Source organism: Staurois parvus, unplaced genomic scaffold, assembly GCF_062004578.1.
Source record: "Staurois parvus isolate SC_StPar_1 unplaced genomic scaffold, SC_StPar_1.0 ptg000304l, whole genome shotgun sequence".
NCBI lineage: Eukaryota > Metazoa > Chordata > Amphibia > Anura > Ranidae > Staurois > Staurois parvus.
In genome coordinates this window covers 1,918,270-1,937,500 of record NW_028318100.1, presented here as the reverse complement: position 1 = coordinate 1,937,500, position 19,231 = coordinate 1,918,270, and the positions used below count along the sequence as shown (strand labels likewise).

The 19,231-nt window shown below is 45.8% G+C and overlaps 1 protein-coding gene across 1 annotated transcript; it reads right to left on the bottom strand.

Moving 5' to 3' along the window:
- Window positions 1–700: 700 nt before the first annotated feature.
- Window positions 701–17,951, bottom strand: RPS9 (ribosomal protein S9). Its single transcript, XM_089683325.1, has 5 exons — window positions 17,930–17,951; window positions 6,156–6,266; window positions 5,959–6,081; window positions 4,371–4,557; window positions 701–932 (listed from the first exon to the last, which is right to left on the bottom strand). Exons 2-5 carry the CDS (start codon window positions 6,250–6,252, stop codon window positions 755–757), a joined length of 585 nt encoding a protein of 194 aa, XP_089539451.1. The 5' UTR covers window positions 6,253–6,266; window positions 17,930–17,951; the 3' UTR covers window positions 701–754.
- Window positions 17,952–19,231: the final 1,280 nt, after the last annotated feature.

Here is a 19,231-nt window from a genome sequence, read left to right as displayed (position 1 = left end):
AGACGTGATGTCATTCCTACCAGATCTTATATGGCCATATGTAATAAAGCCCCATATTATTTGAGAAACATGTTGCCCAGAGCACCTTATCTACTTTGGCCTTCCATATGAACTGTACTGCAAAGTAGTCTTGTAATAGGTTTACAAGTCAAAAATCCTATTCTAGTAATTGCACATTAAGGGACACAGGTACATAGTTGTCCAAAAGCAGTCCAATTGAGGGGCTGACATCAGCACAACAAAACCGCAACAGGCCCACACAAGTAATAGGTTACCAAAACAAGGCTCCACAGCTTAAAATTAAAACTACTCTGCATCTGAGAGCCACAAACCAAAAACTATTCAGACAAGCTTCCATAGCCAGAATCCAGTCTTTCCAAGAGGTCTTCAACCCCACAATCCAAGGTTGGATAATGGAGTGCACATGGTGCAGAGTAGAGTGGATCACAATGTTAAAAAACCCAAATGTCTTAAAACCCATAGAACTAGACAGGTTTCAGAGCATACAATGCTCCCTCCAGGAGTCCCAGTGCATACAAATCACTGCACCCATATTTCAATCTTTAACAGGTGGTACTCAACCAAACCAATAAAGCCATTTTTAGGCACAGATAAAAATCTGGATGGTACTGCTTTTAAGCTCTACAGTTTAGAAACATTCCACCTTTATACTTGCACACCTATAAATCATTCGGGACACTTGTTAAATCAAAATTGTTTTATTAGTTTTCATGAGACTTCCAGAGATCAAAGTTTAATCTTCCTCCTCGTCATCTCCTCCTCCAGCACCTCCCTGTCCCTTCTTGGCATTTTTTCTCTTCACACGGCCAGGACGTCCACCACCGTAAGGTGAACGCAGGGAGAAGTCAATATGCTTCTGAGAATCCAGCCGCACAATGAATGATGGGATGTTCACTACTTGCTTGCGAACACTACAAAAGAAATACAATTAACTCAAATTGGTCCATGATATTTGCAGGCTAAATTAAAATAACCAATTACCTAATCTCTGATAAATTCTACCATAGTTTAACAATGTGATTTTTGTTAAATAGAACGCAAGATGACCTACAACATGAAAACAATCTGATGTCACTGTCAGAATTAGATCTAATTTGTAGATTAACAGGAAACTTGATTGCGTACATTTATTAAACTATTAAAAATGCACTGCCTGATGGAAGCAACCTTCCATCCCTCAGACCCTACAAATAATTTGTATACATAAAAAAGGGACTTGCTACTTTCAAACAATTTCACTTCAAAGGCTATGTTCACCTTTGGAGAAAGAAAAAAAAGTGGTTTTGAGGGTGAGAGGGGAAGCATCTAACCATGTTACACCACTAAATACAGACTGAACAGTGCAAAAGATGAACTTAACTTTTAAAGTGGAAGTCCAGGCTGAACCTATGTAATCTTAAATCTGCTCCCACCCCACTTCCAATATCAAACTACCCTGGTAGTCCCATGAGGAATTGCAAAACTGACAGTAAAAAGCATGACTCGCAAAGGCATGATGGGACTTCTAGTTCACCAACAGCTGGAGGGCCACAGTTGCCCACCCCTGCTGTAGAGGAAAGGTGTGTGATGTATTCTCAGGGCACACCAGTCATGATTAGGTCCCATCACTAGCTTTAGCCATGAGGGACAACAGATGCCTCATAGGTCTATGGGTGACATAATTGCCCAGACATTAAAGCCGTTGTTGCTGCCTTCTTACTCTCCCCTTAAGCTGGTCACTAGGAGCCAATCACATGACTAGACTGAAGTGCCCCAATAGGCAATTACACATCTTTCTTCTACAGGGTAGTTAAGCGCTTGGAGGATTTAAACAGATTTGCAGAGTTTAGTGTTTAATCCAAACATTATGGAAATATACTGACAAGTCTGAATATCCCAGCATGCAGTTATTTAGGCTCACTCGATGTTAATATGTAAATCCACTATTCAAGCATTTTACCTTGCTAAAACCATAATCACAATCAGAAAAGTTATATTCCCTTGGAACGGACCTCTTCACAAGGTGTATGGTTACAGCCAAATTGACCTTGCTGAAATTAAAGCTTCATGCCAAGTGTACTAGATGGTGGACCTCAGGTAAGGTTAGCAGTTCACAAGATGTATGGCAAAGCCAAAGTGATCTTGCGGAATCAAGCTTCATTTCAAAACACTGTTCCGTGTTCTATCAAGACATCAAAGCATAGAATATGTATAATAAAATGTGACAAAACCATACCAGCCAAGACATCCAAGTGTTTGGTAGTGACTGTAGCCATTGCAAAGATGGGATAGTGGGGTTTATTTACAAAAGCTGCAGTGCAAGATCAGGTGCACTTCTGTATAGAAACCAGCTTCCAGCAGGGATGTTGAGATTCCTATCGCCCAACACATGCAATTCTAGCCACCGGGCAAGAAGTTATTTTTTACATTTAGCCCTGCTGTAGGCAAGCAGGATTTAGAGCTGCCCTCCCACAGGCTGTCCCTATCGCCTAGCCGGCGCTTCCACTGGCTAAGAGGCAGCAGTGGTGGAACCTGCTGAACAGCATACCAGGGACTGATCAGTACTTTTCCCCCAGCAGAGATCAGGCAGTTCCCCAGCGTTCTACTTCTCCCCGACTCTAATATGCAGCCTGCTGCAAGACTCGCAGTGATTGGGTGGGACTTGAGGGGGTGTGGCTGGCCTCAGTGGTGATCACTCCTTGCCACAGGTGTGCTGTGAGAAGGCTGCAGGACTGGTATGTGCACTGTGTAGCAGCATCTGGGTGGAGAGATGGTGATAGGGAAGCACATGCTAACTTTAATTACTAGAAGATAGAGTGGACATGATCCCAGATGGAAGTGAATGATTAACCCTCTCAGATATTTGCTGAAAGCATTTGATTAACCATTTCATTGCTAGCAGATCCCTGGTGGATGCACTTCCATTAGGGAAGCAATTATATGAATGGTAAAGCTTACTTATATGCACAGCCTAAAATAGCATCACTGTGGACGTTAACAGAAAAGTTTGCCTACTTGGATTTTAACATGAAGGGTCAAGTCACACTGGATCGCACAGAAAACAATGCATTCCTGTGTGAGTCACATGTACTTGTGTGGTGCGATTTCAGTCTATTCATTTTAATGAAGCTAAACAGTTTCTAAACTAATTTTGCAAAAAGACAATTCAAATGGTTCAAAACACAAAAAGGTTTTTACATTAACGCAATCTTGGCATAAAGATACAAAAGCCCCACTACCTGTTCTAGCCCCCTATCCCTGTCACTGATCAAATGCTGTCCTGGCTTTAGTACTGCTCTCTTCTCCTGGTCTCACAGGACAGCCAGCCACTGGCTATTAGTCAAACCCCCGTGAGGGAGCAGGGGCATTTATTTCAGGTACTTAAATAGCACCGTCAATTTATGCAGCGCTTTTACATATATATTGTACATTCACATCAGTCACTAACCCTCAAGGGGCGTACAATCTAAGGTCACTAATTTCATACACATACTAGGGACAATTTAGACAGGATTCAATTAACCTACCAGCATGTCTTTGCTCATGGCTTACCAGCAATGTGTGTCTGGACCAGGGGTGGGCAAACATTTTGACTTGAGGGCCGCAATGGGTTCATATATTGGACCCGGGGGCTGGACCAAGAGTAGATGAATGATGTGTATGTGTCATCCATAGTAAGTATAGTAATATTCCCCCATAGTAATTCATCCCCCATATAGTAATTCATTCCCCATATTAAGTCCCCAAGTCCCCCCTGTGTCAATTCACTTACCTTTGCTCCGCGCGTTCCTCTCGCCGTGTTCCCGCGCCGTTCCGGTCTTCAGGGCGGACTGTGAGAGGAGCCTAGCTCCCCTCACGTTTCTCACGCTGCCCCACCTACACACATTCTGACAGCAGATTTTTGCGGTCCGGATTAAAAGGTCCGCCGGGCCGTAGTTTGCCCATTGCTGGTCTGGACGCACACAGCCTAGATCACAAGTGAGCCTGCATGTATGCCTTACTAGCACTCCGGGTGTGCAAGTGTACCCAGAAGTTTTCATGTAAAAAAGGTACCATGTCTAATATTGATTTTACTTTATTACATGCTTTGTAGGTTAATTGATATATATTACATTTTTATAGCGTCCTCACTTTAAAGCATTTTCACAAGAGCACAAACTTTAGTGCATTACTGTTACTGCATGCTGCTAGCCATGAGACAATGCTGTCACTTAATTGTATAGAATGCAGAGAAGGTTCCCCATTTGAACACATCCAGGAAACTTGACAAATTTGTATGAGCAGATTTGGCTGTAGGTACAGATTCTTCATATTTCCAGTTTAAAAATGTTTGGTGGAAAAAAATAGTTATGTATACAGCATATATTTACCGGATATGCCTCTGTCTGATGAGAACACGGGCATGGTGAATAGACTTTGCCAAACCCAGCTTGAAAACCTGTGTTTGAAGACGCCTTTCCAAGAAATCTTCAATTTTTAAGCCCAGAATGTAATCAAGCTTCATCTTCCCCTCATCCAACACACCGATACGTACCAGTCGCCTAAGCAGGGCATTTCCTAAAAATGAAAACCTTTGTTAAGGTTTTTAATAGAGCAGGATCAGTTAAATTAAGTTTAGGATATACATTCCTGTCTATTAAAATAGAACTACAGGCAAAACTTCATTTTGGCTAGAGTAAGGGAGGGTTATCATCACGGTCAGTATTTTTTTGCCAATGTGTCCCATTGGGGAGATTTACCATCACTTCCTGTCCCAAAGCCAAAACAGGAAGAGAAAATCCCTGCAAATGAAACTGTTCTAAAGGCTCAAGTTTCTTACCTCCATGCATTGTATGCATGAAGGTTAAAAAAACCTGTGTGTAGCAGCTCCCTTAACCCTCCACCACTTACCTGAGCCACATCCCGATCCAGTGATGTCCACAAGAGCTTTGGTTCTCTGGAACCCTTACTCCCGATTGGCTGCTGTCAATCACAGCTAGTGAGCCAATCAGGAGAGGTAGGGGTGGAGCCAAACCACAGCTCAGTGTGAATGAACATGCAGAGCCATAGCTTGGGAGTGCGCCTGCTCAGGTGCTCCCAAAGCAAGCTGCTTGCGAGGGGGACAGAGACAGGAGGGAGGGGCCAGGAGTGCTCTCGGGGGAGCTGAAAAGAGGACCCAGGGCTGCTCTGTGCAAAACCACTGCACAGACGTATAACATGTATACCCAAAAAAAAAAAAAACACAACCTTTAAAAGAAATCCTTAGAGGCCCCCAGGTCACCAGAACTATTATCCTCAATGGAAAAATCTCCCCATTACTTTTCTTAGGACAACTCAAAAAATTTAGAGTTCTCCTCTAAATTAATTAAAAATGGTAAACAGGACAAAGAGGCCAAATCCCCCTAACCGATGCAGACTGCAATAAACTTAATAGGTGTTCTAATCCATCTACACTATCAAACTGAAAACTCTTGGCTTTAGTTATACTTTAAAGGTTCTCATTAAGCAGGTACCTGTAAAGCAGCAACAAAATACCTGTCTCTCCCGCCACTTAATGCAGCTCTCTTCCTATTAAACTATTCCTCAATTCAACGAGAGACCCTTGTAGTACTGATTTTTTTTTGTCCCCAGCACACAACCCCTCAAAAAGCTATTAGTTCCTTATGCTCACCTTCACTCCACTGTAGGACACTGTGTGGAGGGCAGCAAGATGCAGGGAGTCCCAAAGATGGACACTACAGGTAGAAATCCTCATTTAACAGGGGGCAGGTGGTGTATAAATGCTTGAGGAGAGAAATTCTCCTTTAGAGCAAGTGGCTGAGACCAATTATATGACTCATTTCAAAGCCACTAGCACTGCTTAAGAAGCCAGGAAGCAAAGTAAATTTGACAGTACAGACAGAAGAGGGAACACCAATGACTCAGATGTTTGCACTCAGCATTTTTAGACCAGATCAATGAATAGTATTAGTCACAAACCTTCAAACAAACGTTTGGGATCTTTCTCATCTAGAGTAAGCAACTCTCTGGCAGCCTTACGGATCTTTGCAAGTGTGAACTTCACCCGCCACACCTCACGCTTGTTACGCAGACCATATTCACCTAAAACACCACAAGGCATTAGTGCACAAGACAAAACCATTTGGAATATAAAAATGTAGACTGCATTTTCTTACCAATTAGCTTTAACTCCTGATCCAACCGCGATTTTTCAAAAGGACGTCGTGGCGTGACATAGGTCTTTCGGCACACCCAACTTCTGGCAACAGGCATTTTAGCCTATCCACCTGTTAAAATAAAGCCACAAAAAGTAAGCCTCAAACTTGCATAATGTTAAGGCAACCATTATTCGCAATCAAGGGAGAACACTCGCTGTCAGGCAGGGCCTAGCCAGTGACTTCATGTCAGCTATGCTTGGATAGTGTGGTGGTGGTTTGTGCTGCTCTGTACTCATTCTGTAAGGCCTCGTTCACACCATATGAGCAAAAAAACTGATGGAAAAACCAAGCAGATTTCACTGGCAGAAAAATCAATTTCCATATGTGTTTCATACAGATTCCTGCGCAGAAAACATCTGTCCGATACCAGTGTTGTGGGGTGAACAGGGCACATAAAGAACAATTGTTGCCACATAAACTGACAGGCCAGACAAGGAGAGCATTAACCGCCTCCTCCACCATATAAGGAAATGACGGGCGCAAGGTGGTTCTCTCGTTCTGAGAAGACATCATATGAAATCCTCCCACTAACCGTGCAGCACAGCGATTGGTGGTGCACTGTGTCCCTGGGACACAGCGGATCACCAACGGAAAGAACTGACGACTTCGGCTGTCATGTGATCAGCTGTGTCCAATCACAGCTGATTGCATGTAAAATAGGAAATGCCCGTTATCGGCATTTCTCTCCTCACAAGCTGTCACGCTGATAGCTTGTGAGGAGAGGAGAGCTGGTAATCTGCATTCCTGAGAGGGGACATCTACACTGATCAGGGCACTGAGGATCAGTGCCCTGATGATCAGTGTTGCCCCATCAGTGCCACCTGTCATTGCCCATCAATACCTACCAGTGCACATCAATGCCAAATCAGTGCAGCCCATCAGTGCCATGAGTGCAGCCTGTCAATGCCCACCAGTGCCGCCTCAGCGCACAGTGGAGAAAAATTACTCATTTACAAAAATTTATAACAAATTACCAAAAAATAAACCCAGTGGTGATTAAATACCACCAAAAGAAAGCGGTCTCAAAAATTATAAAAATGTCATATGGCTAGAGCTGCATGATCACGCAATTGTCAAAGTACGATAGCGCTGAAAGCTGAAAATTGGCCTGGGCAGGAAGAGATGAAAGTGCCCGGTAGTGGTTAATCAGAGAAGCAGCTAAGAGGCCCATGGCAACTGGAGGAGCTGCAGAGATCCACAGCTCAGGTGAGAGAGTCTAACCACAGGACGTTTATTCGTGCACTCCATAAATCTGGCCTTTATGGAAGAGTGGCAAGAAGAAAGCCAGAAGTCCCGTTTGAAGATTGCGAGAAGCCATGTGGAAGACTGCTCTGGTCAGATGAGACCTAAATGGAACTTTGTCATCTAAAAGCAAAACACTGTGTCTGCAAAAAGACCTGAGACTGAGGAGTGGTGGTTCACATTCCAGCAGGACAATGACCCTAAGTATACAGCCGGAGCTACAATGAATGTCTTAGATCAAAGCATATTCATGTGTTAGAATGATCCCAAAGTCCAGACCTAAATCCTACTGAGAATCTGTGGCAAAATTGCAGTTCAGACACTCCATCTAATCTGACAGTTTAACTATTTTGCAAAGAATGGGCAAAAAATTCACAACAGATGTACAAAGCTGGTAGATACATACCCAAAGAGACCTAATAGTAGCAAAAGGTGAAAGTACAAAAGTATTGACTTGGAGGGCTGAACACAAATGCACACCACTCTTTCCAGGTATTTGTAAAAAAAAAAAAAATATAAAGTAAATCTTTTCCCTTCCACTTCAGTTGTGCCAATTTGTTTTTTCCTTGGGAGGGTCATGTGATCAGCAAAGGGCCAATCAGGTCTGGATTAACCGTTTGTATTTTAATTTTATATGTTGTGCAACATGGATTTTCTTGCACATTTGGCATTAACCGCCTCCCGCCCCCCATTTAGTAAAATGACGGACGCAAGGCGGTTCTAGGAGGCAGTCATCCCATTCTAACCACACATGCGCGGCTCCGGGAGCGCACAGCGATCGACGGTGCGCTGTGTCCCTCAAACAGAGCGGAACACCGGTCAACGGAAAGAGCTGAAGATGTCGGCTCGGTCATGTGATCAGCTGTGTCCACTCACAGCTGTTTGGATGTAAATAGGGAAATACCAGTTATCAGCATTTCTCTTCTCACGAGCTGTCATGCTGACAGCTCGAGAGGAGAGCCGGAAATCGGCATCCCTCAGAGGGGACATGTACACTGATCAAGGCACTGATCAGCGTGCCCTGATGATCTGTGTAGCCCCAGCAGTGCCACCTGTCAGTGTCCATCAGTGCCAGCTGTAAGTGCTCATCCATGCCACCTGCCAGTGCCCATCAGTGCCAGTCAGTGCCACCCATCAGTGCAGGAGAAAAATCACTTAACAAGATTTTTAACAAAAACTAAGGAAAAACTTTCAAAATTTCAAGTGGTTTTTGGTTTAAGAAAAAAAAAACCCAGAGGTGATTAAATACCACCAAAATAAAGCTCTGTCACAAAATTCAAAGTTACGTACGGTAACGCCTTTTCCAGTAGTCTTTTAGGACAGCAAAAAGACCTCGGCTCCTCCCCACCTGAGGAAACACCTTCACCCTAAATAAAAATACTGTCACTCCCCTCCCACCTCAGTTCTTGGAATAGCACCTCCTCCAGTCACCTGGGGTGACATAAGACACCAAATACCATAAGACATCTCTATTATACAACAGAGGGTGGGTAACTGGTGCTGTCCTGAAAGGCTACTGGAAAAGGTGTTACCGTAAGTGTAACTTTGATTTTCCCCTTGTCTTTCAGGACAGCACCTTGAGGGGATAAAAAAGTACTCACCGCTAGGGCGGGCCCACTGCTTGCAGCACCTTACGTCCGAAGGCCTGCTCTTGCACGGAGACCAGGTCAAGTCTAATGCCTAACAAACGTCCCGTAACTGGACCAAGTTGCGGCCCTACAAATCTGTCCCGGGGGGACCCCCGCCTGTTCCGCTTGTGTGGCCGCCATGGCTGCACAGAATGAGCCCTGAAAACCTCTGGGACCTCTAGACCCTCGGCCCAATATGCCTGCTCTATTGCTAGTCTCAACCATCTAGCCACTGTGCACCGGGAGGCTTTGTCCGTTCCTGGCCCACGCAAAAGAAATAAACGAATCTGTACTACGAAATTCCTTAGTCCTATCTAGGTAAAGGCGTACACACCTTCTTACATCCAAGGTGTGAAATTTTTCTTCTTTCACCCGAGGTATTAGGGTAAAACTATATCCTGTCCCCTATGAAAATCTAAAGCCACCTTGGGAAGAAAGGATGGGTCCGTCCTGAAAACCACCCTATCAGAAAAAATTTGCAAATATAGCGCTCTGATAGACAGAGCTTCCAGCTCACTCACCCTTCTTGCTGTGATTGCCACCAAAAATACAGTTTTAAACGTGAGGGCCCTAAGGGAGCAGGAACCTAGGGGCTCAAATGGTGGCTCCATTAACACTTTGAGTACTTTTACAAAGTCCAATTTTGGAAAGGGTCTACTTCCAGCCGGTCTCTGTCTTGCCAGAGCCCTGAAGAACCTTACAACCAATGCCTCCTTTGCTAATTGGGATTCCTGAGAGTGCTGATTGCTAGCCCTTTATCGGCCCACAAGAACGCGAGCACCGACACCAGGCTATGGGTATCTGCTTAGGCCCTGTAGCACCATCCGTTAAAACACCTCCAGACCTTCCTACTTGTGTTTCCTTCTTCCTACTAGCTAAGTGTGGACATGACCCTGGCCAAGAATCCCTTTGCTAGCAGGAGCTGTTCCTCAGAAACCACACCATCAGTTTCCATCTCTCCACCCTGGGACATAGGACCAGACCCTGCGACAGCAAGTCCTTCCGTAGAGGTAACACCCAAGGTGGCTGAATAGCAAAGTTCTTCGACGTTGAGAACCACGCTCGACGGGGCCAGTACGGAGCTATCAGGATCAGTGGGGTTCTCTCCGATCTGAACTTCCTCAACACTGCTGACAGTAAGGCGACCGGGAAAAAAGCGTAACATAGGGCAGAAATTTGGATTTCCCCCTAACGCGTCCACCGCCCGAGCCCCGTCCCACCGGTTTAGTGAGAAGAATCTCGGAACTTTGCTGCTCTGACCTGACGCAAATAGGTCTATGTCTGGGGATCCCCATTTCCTTACAATGGATTGGTAAACCTCCCAATTTAGAACCCATTCCGATTCTCTCAATCGCCATCTGCTAAAAAAATAAAAAAAAATCAGCCACCTGATTTAGTTTTCCTTTTAGGTGTACGGCCGATAAGGAGGCTATACTCACCTCTGCCCATGACAGAAGCATCACCGTCAGACCCCAGAGGCCACCACTGTCACATTGTCCGAAAGGACGCGGACATGACGGCCCCAAATCAAATCCTGGAAGGAACGAAGTGCTTCCCAAACAGCCCTTAGCTCCTTCCAGTTTGAGGATTCCCCTCTTTCTTCTTGAGACCACTCACCGAGTACCACCAATTCCCCTAGGTTCACCCCCATTCCTGGGCGCTAGCGTCTGCTGTGATCTGCCTGACCACCAGGAAACTCCATAGCAGCCCCTGAGTTACGTTGGCTGTCTTCCTCCACCACCACAGGGATCTCTTTACTTTGGAGGGAATCTGCACCCGGGAATTTAACGACCGCAGTTGCTGGTCCCAAACGCCCAAAATGATTTGTTGTAGGGGATGTAGCTACAACCCCGCCCATTGTACCACCAGAATGAACAAGGTTAACAGCCCTAACACCAACAGCCTGCCTCAACGACATTCCGCAGCTTTCCAGTAGCCGCCTGATCTCCCCCCCCCCCCCCCCCCCCCCCGTCTAATTTGGTGAGCTTCTCTGGGGTTAGCATGGTCTTTTGACAGGCAGAGTCTAGTATATACCATAGATAAGACCACTTCTGGGATGGGACCAGACTGGACTTGTCCAGCAGCCACCCCAAACTCTCCAGATGGCTTCTCACCACAGCTATGTCCAGTGCAAGCTGATCCGCCGAGCTTGCAAACAAGAGCAGAACGTCTAAATAGGCAACAATTGAAACTCCCTTCAGCCGAAGAGGAACCAGCACCTCAGAGAGCCCAAAAGGCAAGGCCCAGAAATGTAGGTGACACGTCCCTGCTGGACTCTAAAACGCTAGCCTGAAAAATTTATGTAAAGCCTCTGCGACGGGTACATGCAGATAGGCATCCTTCAAATCGATAGAGGCCAGGAAGGCCCCTGGTGGAAGGAGGGCTCTGACTGTGAAGATCGCGTCCATCTGAAACTTTTTGTATCATATGGTCACGTTCAGGGGTTTCAAATTTAGGATCAACCCGTACGCCCCTGAAGGTTTCTGGACCACGAAGGCATGCGAGTAGAACCCCTCCCCCCATCTGTCTTGGGGACTCTTACTACAACTTTTTGCTCCTCCAACTCCCGGAGAGACGCTAGTACGGCCAAAGCCCTTTGTGGGCACCTGGGCAGGCTTGTTATCAATCTTCTCGGCGGTGGCCTTGAGAACTCCAGGCGGTACCCCCTTCTCACGATGTCCAGTACGAAGGGGGCTGGAGACCTCAGCTTCCCACCGTGGGAAGAAGACTACCAATCTTCCTCCCACCGGGGGAATCGAGTCACCGCAGCTTCTGGGGCTGTTTAGGAGGATGAAATATCGCTCCTCCCTTGCCCCTCCCTGTCTGCCCCCATGTCCTCCTCTGGTCTTCTGACCTAGGGGCCTGTCTCTTTGGGGGACGAAACTTCCTTCCCCCAAGATCATGCATTTTCCACTTCAGGGGAAAGGACATCTTTCTATCCGATGTGCGGTCTAACAATTTCTAACCCTGGTCCAAACAGGAGATCACCTGAAAAGGGGATACCACATAACTTCACCTTAGACGTGACATCCCCTGCCATGTTTTAACCCACAGGGCCCTACGGGCTGAGTTGGTAAGGGTCGCCGACCTTGCCGACAACCTCACCGACTCTGCTGAAGCATCCGCAATATACCCCACCCCCTGTAATAACGTCTCAAACACTAGGATCCTATCCTTAGGGGAATCTGCAACTATATGCGCCTGTAACTGAGCCAGTATTCCATATTCCTGGCTACTACTGTGGTGGCCATGGCAGACTTCAAATTGGACAAGGTAGAGTCCCACGATTTTTTAAGGAGGTATTCAGCTCTTCTATCCATCAGATCTGGCAAAACTCCCATGTCCTCAAAGGCCAAATCCATCTTTCTGGCAATCTGAGAAAATGCCACGTCCAGCTTGGGATTTTTATTCCACAAGGTGGACGAGCCCTCATCAAATGGAAACCTGCTCTTGAGGGACTTGGCAAAAAAGGGTTTCTTCTCTGGATCCTGCCACTCCTTCCTTATTGTGTCCACCAACACTTCATGCACGGGAAAAAACTCAGCTTCTTCTACTCCATGCCCTGTTACATCTGACCGTGTAGAGGGTTTTTTTTATCTTCCTAATGTCAAGCGTGGCATAAATCACCCCCAACAAATAGTCTACCTCCTCCAGGGAGGATTTGTATCTAGAGGGGCCTCTGGGATCATCTGAGGGGCCCTCCCCTTCTGAATCCTCTTCAGACTGGGAATCCAAGGATGGCTCACCTTCTCCAGCCTCCTGGTCTCCCCTACCCCAACTAGTTGAAGTTGCCTCGATATGCTGGGGGGGCACGGGGTGTCGCCTGGGGTACGGCTAAACTCCACCAGATTTTTGAGGGAGTCAAAGGTGTTGGTTAGTTCCCTTACTGATTTAACCAAGTCACCCTGAACCGAACTCTTCCCTCACTAACTCCTCTATACATGGCCCACATAGCACCTTCTTCCATGACTCTTTGAGGGTCGCCTTACAAGACAGGCATTTCCGCCTAGGTTCCTGGTGTTTGAGCTTTTCACGGGCTTTATCCTGAACAGACAAGAGGGAGAGAGAGCCAGGAAACCTATTACCCCAAAACCAAGCTACCTGCCCACCCACCCCCCCCCCAGCAAGGAACAAGGGAAGACCCCTGGAGCTAGGGGCCCATAGGTAGGGGAGGACTCCACTGAGTCACCTTACCCGAGACTGGCACTGGCCTCGCCTGGTCCCGGTGCCTCTGCTCCGGACATCTGTCAGGAGGGTGGTCGCCTCTTCCGCGGTAACGCCTGTCCCTACAGGCTGTCGTACCGCACGCACTGCCATCTTGCCGCTGTCCATGGTGTATAGGGCCCTGGCTCTAGCAACTCTCCGGAGGGGGCTGGCGGACAGGTTCGTGCCACCTCTGTCCCCCAGAGACCACAGCCCTGCCACTGCAGCCTTCCCTGGGGGATAGCAGCCGGCTCTCCAGCCTTCACCCCACGCTGCTCCAACTGGTTCCAGACACCAGGCACCGCTGTCCTCTGACAGCACCTGGAGAGGCCTTCTAAAGATGTCCCCACCGGAGGAAACAACAAAAACTGAGCTCGGAGGGGAGTGACAGTATTTTTATTTACGGTGGAGGAGTTTCCTCAGGTGGGGAGGAGCCGAGGTCTCAAGGTGCGGTCTTGAAAGATGAGGGGAAAAATGATAAAAATTTCATATGGGTACAGTGTTGCATGACCGCACAATTGTCATTCATAGTGCAACAGCACTGAAAGCTGAAAATTGGCCTGGGCAGGAAGGGGTATAAATGAACTGTAGGTTAGTGGTTAAGGTCTGAAGAGACTTATTTTGCTTCATATTTACTTCATTTAATTTATATTCAGTTGATTGAAATCAATGCTGTTATTTTGTGATATTGAAAGAAAACACCTGTGTATATACCAAAGTATTGATTATTGGTTGTATATACCAACCACGTTTGCAGCATTCTGAGATTCACTCAGCGCAAATATATTTTAGATAATTGCCGCCTGACAGGCCATCTATTCCCTTTCCACAAGCCAAAACTAAAAAAATAAGTTTTGCCATTAATTACACTGACAGGACTGCTTACAATGGGCAGCCTTTATGTAAAATCTTAAAGAAAATATTTGCAGTAACTGTTTATAAATTGTTGGCTGGTTCTCAACTGAAGTCAAGTTCATCTAAATCTGCTAACCCTACCCTTTCCCTAGACTGAAAAGGCTCCAGTCCAAACAACTGATTTACCACTTCATCTAAAACCGCAGACACCATGATAGAAAGTGTTACTTGCTAGATCACCCGGTGAGAAGAAAAATCCTAAAAACCATACGCAGCCACTACATCTAAGGATTTTTAAGCTGAAACATTAAATTTCTGTTTTGGGGTTTAAAACAGATTTAACTGCCATTCTCCCTACGTGTACATTCTCAGGTACCCTTCCCATCAAACTAAATTGTATTGCGTTTATGAGAGGAAGATCTGCAACTCACTCCACTGTGCTCTCAGCAAACAGTGCTGGTGGAGCAAAAGGTCTCATCTGTTGCTTGCAACAGAGAATTAGCACTGTTACAGTAGTTAGTACAGTTAAGTGGTTACTCTTGTCTGGGGAGGGGAAAAAAAAAAAAAAAAAAAAAGTACTACTTCTACAAAATATGCATTTTTTCCCCCACAGAAAATACCCTTGTTACCTGCCAGAAATCCAGTAAAGCACAGCAACATCCACTCCTAACAAATGCCAAGCCACTGTACTTTTATAACATTAATAGTATTAAGCAATATATACTTTGAGGGTGTGGCCATAAGTAAAACACTTCAACTACTTCACTGCCATTAATGTTAAAACTTACTTTAACCCCCCCCCCCCCCCCCCCAGGACAAAAGCACACGCTGTGGCACCTACGCATGAAAACGTCAATTGCGATGCACATGTTGCATATCACCGCAAACACTAGGATGAGAGCAATAATTCTAGCAGCATACCTCCTCCGTAACACTTGTCTTGACCAAGGGGCTTTAAAAGTGTCGCCTATAGAAAATTCAGGGAAGTGACATTCGTCACCATTTCATGAGCACACGCAAATTTAAGGTTTGACATGTTGGATATCTCTTTAGTCGGTGCAACCTTGTCCTTTATATTTTATAAAAAAAAATTTAATTTATTGCTTTTTTGTGCCCTAAAATTTACCTTTTTACTGAAATTTTGCAGTAATATGCGACAAATTGAAACTACCACGATTTCTCTCTATGGTGTGTTTTCAAAAAATATATGTTTGGGGGTTTTATGTAATCTTCAGTCCTAAAATTTTTTTAAACGTGCAAAAAAAAAAAAAAAAATGCTGTCAGTGAAAGGGATAGAGGATGAGCCCAACACTCCCCTCTCCTGACATGCACCCAATCTGTGTTCATTACACTGCAAGATCTCTCCCCTCCCTGCCAGTCCCCGGGTGCAGTGCTGGAGACACTGAGGTTTGGGGGGGGGGGGGTGTAGACTAACAGCACAATATTAAAATTATTACACTTTTAAGTCGCCATAAAGCCGCTTTTGTTTTTAAAAGCGGCAGACATTTAAAAGTCACCTTGGATTTAAATATGGTTTTGGTTAATTTTTTTTTTTTAATCTGGTAGATGGTCATGAGGTCCAAGTAGATTGGAACACCAATTTAGTCCCTGGACAAGTAGTTTTAAAAAATTTCCACATCCCTGCATTTGTTCAAGGAATGTTCCATCCTTCAGAATTTCTTGTCATTGGTAAACAAAGGTTGATTTCATTCATGCCACCAATGAACAAAAAAAAACAAATAATAATTTGGCTGTCAATCACAGCCAAAGAAGGGGGGCAGGGCTGCACTACACTGTGTGGATAGGCATACAGCACCTAGGGAGCCACAATAGCAAACTGCTTGCACATGGGGCACTCAGGATGGAGGGGCCAGGAGCACCACTGGGAGACTTCAGAGGATGATCAGGGCTGCTTTGTGCAAAACTACTGCACAGACTTAGGAAGTAAAATATGTTTCAAAACCTGTCTTTAACTTCTTGCCGACCGCGCATAGCCGAATGACGGCTTCACCGCGGCCGGCCAGTTCTGAGTGGACGTCATATGACGTCCTCCCAGAACGCGCTCTCCTGCGCGCCCCAGGGGGCGCGCACCCGGCGATCTCTGTGATCGCTGTGTCCTACGGACACAGCTGATCACGTGATGTGGTGAAAGGCCGATCCCACCGGCCTTTTACCACGTGATCAGCGGTGTCCAATGACACGCTGATCACAGGGAAATGCAAGTGCCGGTTCTCGGCTGCACTTTGCTCACGCTGTCAGATCGTGAAGGAAAGTACTGCCGAGAACCGGCAGTTGTCAGAGCGGGGATCAGCACCGATCATCAGGGCACTGATGATCAGTGCCCTGATGATCGGTGCCCAGCAGTGACACCCGCATGTTCCGCCCAGCAGTGCGCCCACTAGCCCCGCCCACCCGTTCCCAGCAGTGCCCCCACCTGTGCCCTGCAGTGCCACCCAGCAGTGCCACCCAGCAGTGCCACCCAGCAGTGCCACCCAGCAGTGCCACCCAGCAGTGCCACCCAGCAGTGCCACCCAGCAGTGCCACCTCATTAGTACTGCCTATCAGTGCCCTTTAGTGCTGCCTATCAGTGCCCATCAGTGCCGCCTCATCAACGCAAATCAGTGAAGGAGAAAAAATACGTGTTTGAAAAATTTTATAAAAGAAACAAATAAACTTTTTTTTTTTTCAAATTTTTTGCACATTTTTAATTTATAGCGCAAAAAGTAAAGCGCCCAGTGGCGATTAAATACCACCAAAAGAAAGCTCTATTTGTGAGAAAAAAATGATCAAAATTTCATATGGGTACAATGTTGCATGACCGCGCAATTGTCAATCAAAGTGCGGCAGCGCTGAAAGCTGAAAATTGGCCTGGTAAGGAAGGGGGTATAAGTGCCTGGTAGGCAAGTGGTTAATATCACTCCATCCAAAATCAAAAGTTCCACTTTAAGGTTTATCCCCCACAGGAGCAGGGAGGGGCACAGGGGATACCCAAATTTGACATGGACCCTCTCCCACAAGTTGCCCTCCCCTCCTAGAAGTTTTCTGGGACTTGTGACAGGTCCTAGAAGACTACAGGACCATTCACAAAACTGCACTACTCACATGCCCAGTGGGCACCAGACTGAAGCCACAAGCTGTCACAGCTAAGTGCCCACACTAAAGATGACAGCGCTGAGGAGACTGGATGGTCAGTCAACCCAGCCAGTGTGAGGACACTGCAGGATCAAGGTACAGGTGAGCATCCGTTTTATAAAAGTTACAGTTTTTGTATTTTTCCACTGGACCTCCACTTTGAGTACATTTCATAAAAGTTTAGCATTCATATTACTAGGATAAAAACTATCCAGCAGCAAAAAGGTTGATCATTGCATGGCCTGAAAACCGTTTATCCAGCAGTGACACTGGCTAACCTGCAACAAAAGCTGCTGAAGGTTAAGATGAGAGACAGAGACCGAGGTCTTTAGTAAGACTGGAGCAGGCAACCTAGAGGAGCTTGGCATAGCGTTTTCTTTCCAAGTGTAACGTAAACAAGCTGAAGATGGAAGCGTGGTACTGTACCCCGCTGTTCCAGATTACCACCGAAAGATTTTAGGATGATAAACAAAAACCTCACATATATGACAAAGCTGAACCCCAAACTAAGACAAAGTGTGTAATAGGCAGGCAAGCACGAATAGCGAAACCACAGGACACAATGCACTCCCACGCGGCAGCTCCAAGCATGCAAAATGAAACGATTCCAATATGGCGACCGCGCCCTCAACATAAGTCTCGTTTATAAGAAAAAAAAATCCTCATGCTTACAGCTCAGAAAAGATGTTCGGACACATAACGGTCATACGTTGAGCTAAACCACAAAAAGATAAAACCACGCGCACTCCCTCCCGCACAAATAACAACATCCCCTCTCATACCAAGCCACTGCGAAGAGGAAAAAGAAAGCGCAAGGCGACCACCTCGGTTTATATAATCTACAGCAGGCCACGCCCTATGGCTTGTCACTTCCTATGCAACTCAGAGATGTTTCTGTGTACAGGTCACAAGTAGCCGACTGTAGGTCTCGGCCATTTTCTTGGTTAGTATAAATCATCTAGGCATAACAACTTTAAGTCTAAGAGCTGTATCAATATTTAAGTGGCAGATCGAGCCTGTATTTGAAACACACTTTTCAAAAACTGTTTTTGATCTGTAAATTGAAGAAACTCTTATCAAGTATACTATGAAAGCAATGTTGACAATTCTGTTCAATATTAAGAGACCAGGGCATACCTATGTAATAGTGCTGTGTGAATAATGGTGCAAATACCTCACACAACATAAATACTGTAGCAATTTAGGGGTATATGCTACCTGGGCACTGCAACATTTTGGGGAACTCTAAATGACCCTAGCAACAGTTTTCTGGTGGCAGTAGTGGTGGATAAGTTTAACTTTTAACAAAAATTAATAAATACACATTTTTTGCAGGTAAAAAAAAAGTGTGCATTTACTATTTTTTTGTTTTGGGAGCCTGGAAAGCAATGTGCCAGTGATCAGCAGAACACTGGAGCCATACAGGACTCCTGTGGACCTGTCAGTGTATCTGTCTGCTCACACCTCATATAGGCAGACAGATACTGTACATTCTGACAGGAAGAATGAATGGACTACCACAATGCTCATGAGCACAGTGGTAGTTCATTGAGAACTACAAGCCGACAGCCGTAAAGGATATTGGAACTTGACGTTTTCTAATTCACAGAATACTGTGAATGAGTAACGCGGCTGGGCGGAGCCCCGCAAGGGCCACATTTTTAAAACATTGTGATTGATAGCAGAGGGAGAGGATCCCCCCGCTAGCTGTCAAAACAGGGGAGCAGGAGCAAGTCCTTCCGTTACATATTACACCCTGAATATGGGTGTAACATGTAAACCCATATTACGAAAGGTGAACTTATCCTTTAAGAACTACCTGTACCTAATTCAGACGAGCATTTGCGCCAGTGTCAGTGACATTACTACACATGCAGCAAATTCAGGTAGTTTTTACTGCTGCCACTTTAAGAATCTGTCACTATGACGGTGACATGTTATTAACCACTTGCCCTCCAGGGGATTTATCCCCCC

Coding starts and splice junctions, on each gene's coding strand:
- RPS9 (XM_089683325.1), bottom strand. CDS start 6,252: ATGCCTGTTGCCAGAAGTTGGGTGTGCCGAAAGACCTATGTCACGCCA. Junction 6,082..6,155: donor TCAGGAGTTAAAGCTAATTG/GTAAGAAAATGC, acceptor GTGGTGTTTTAG/GTGAATATGGTCTGCGTAAC. Junction 4,558..5,958: donor TCCCAAACGTTTGTTTGAAG/GTTTGTGACTAA, acceptor TTTCATTTTTAG/GAAATGCCCTGCTTAGGCGA.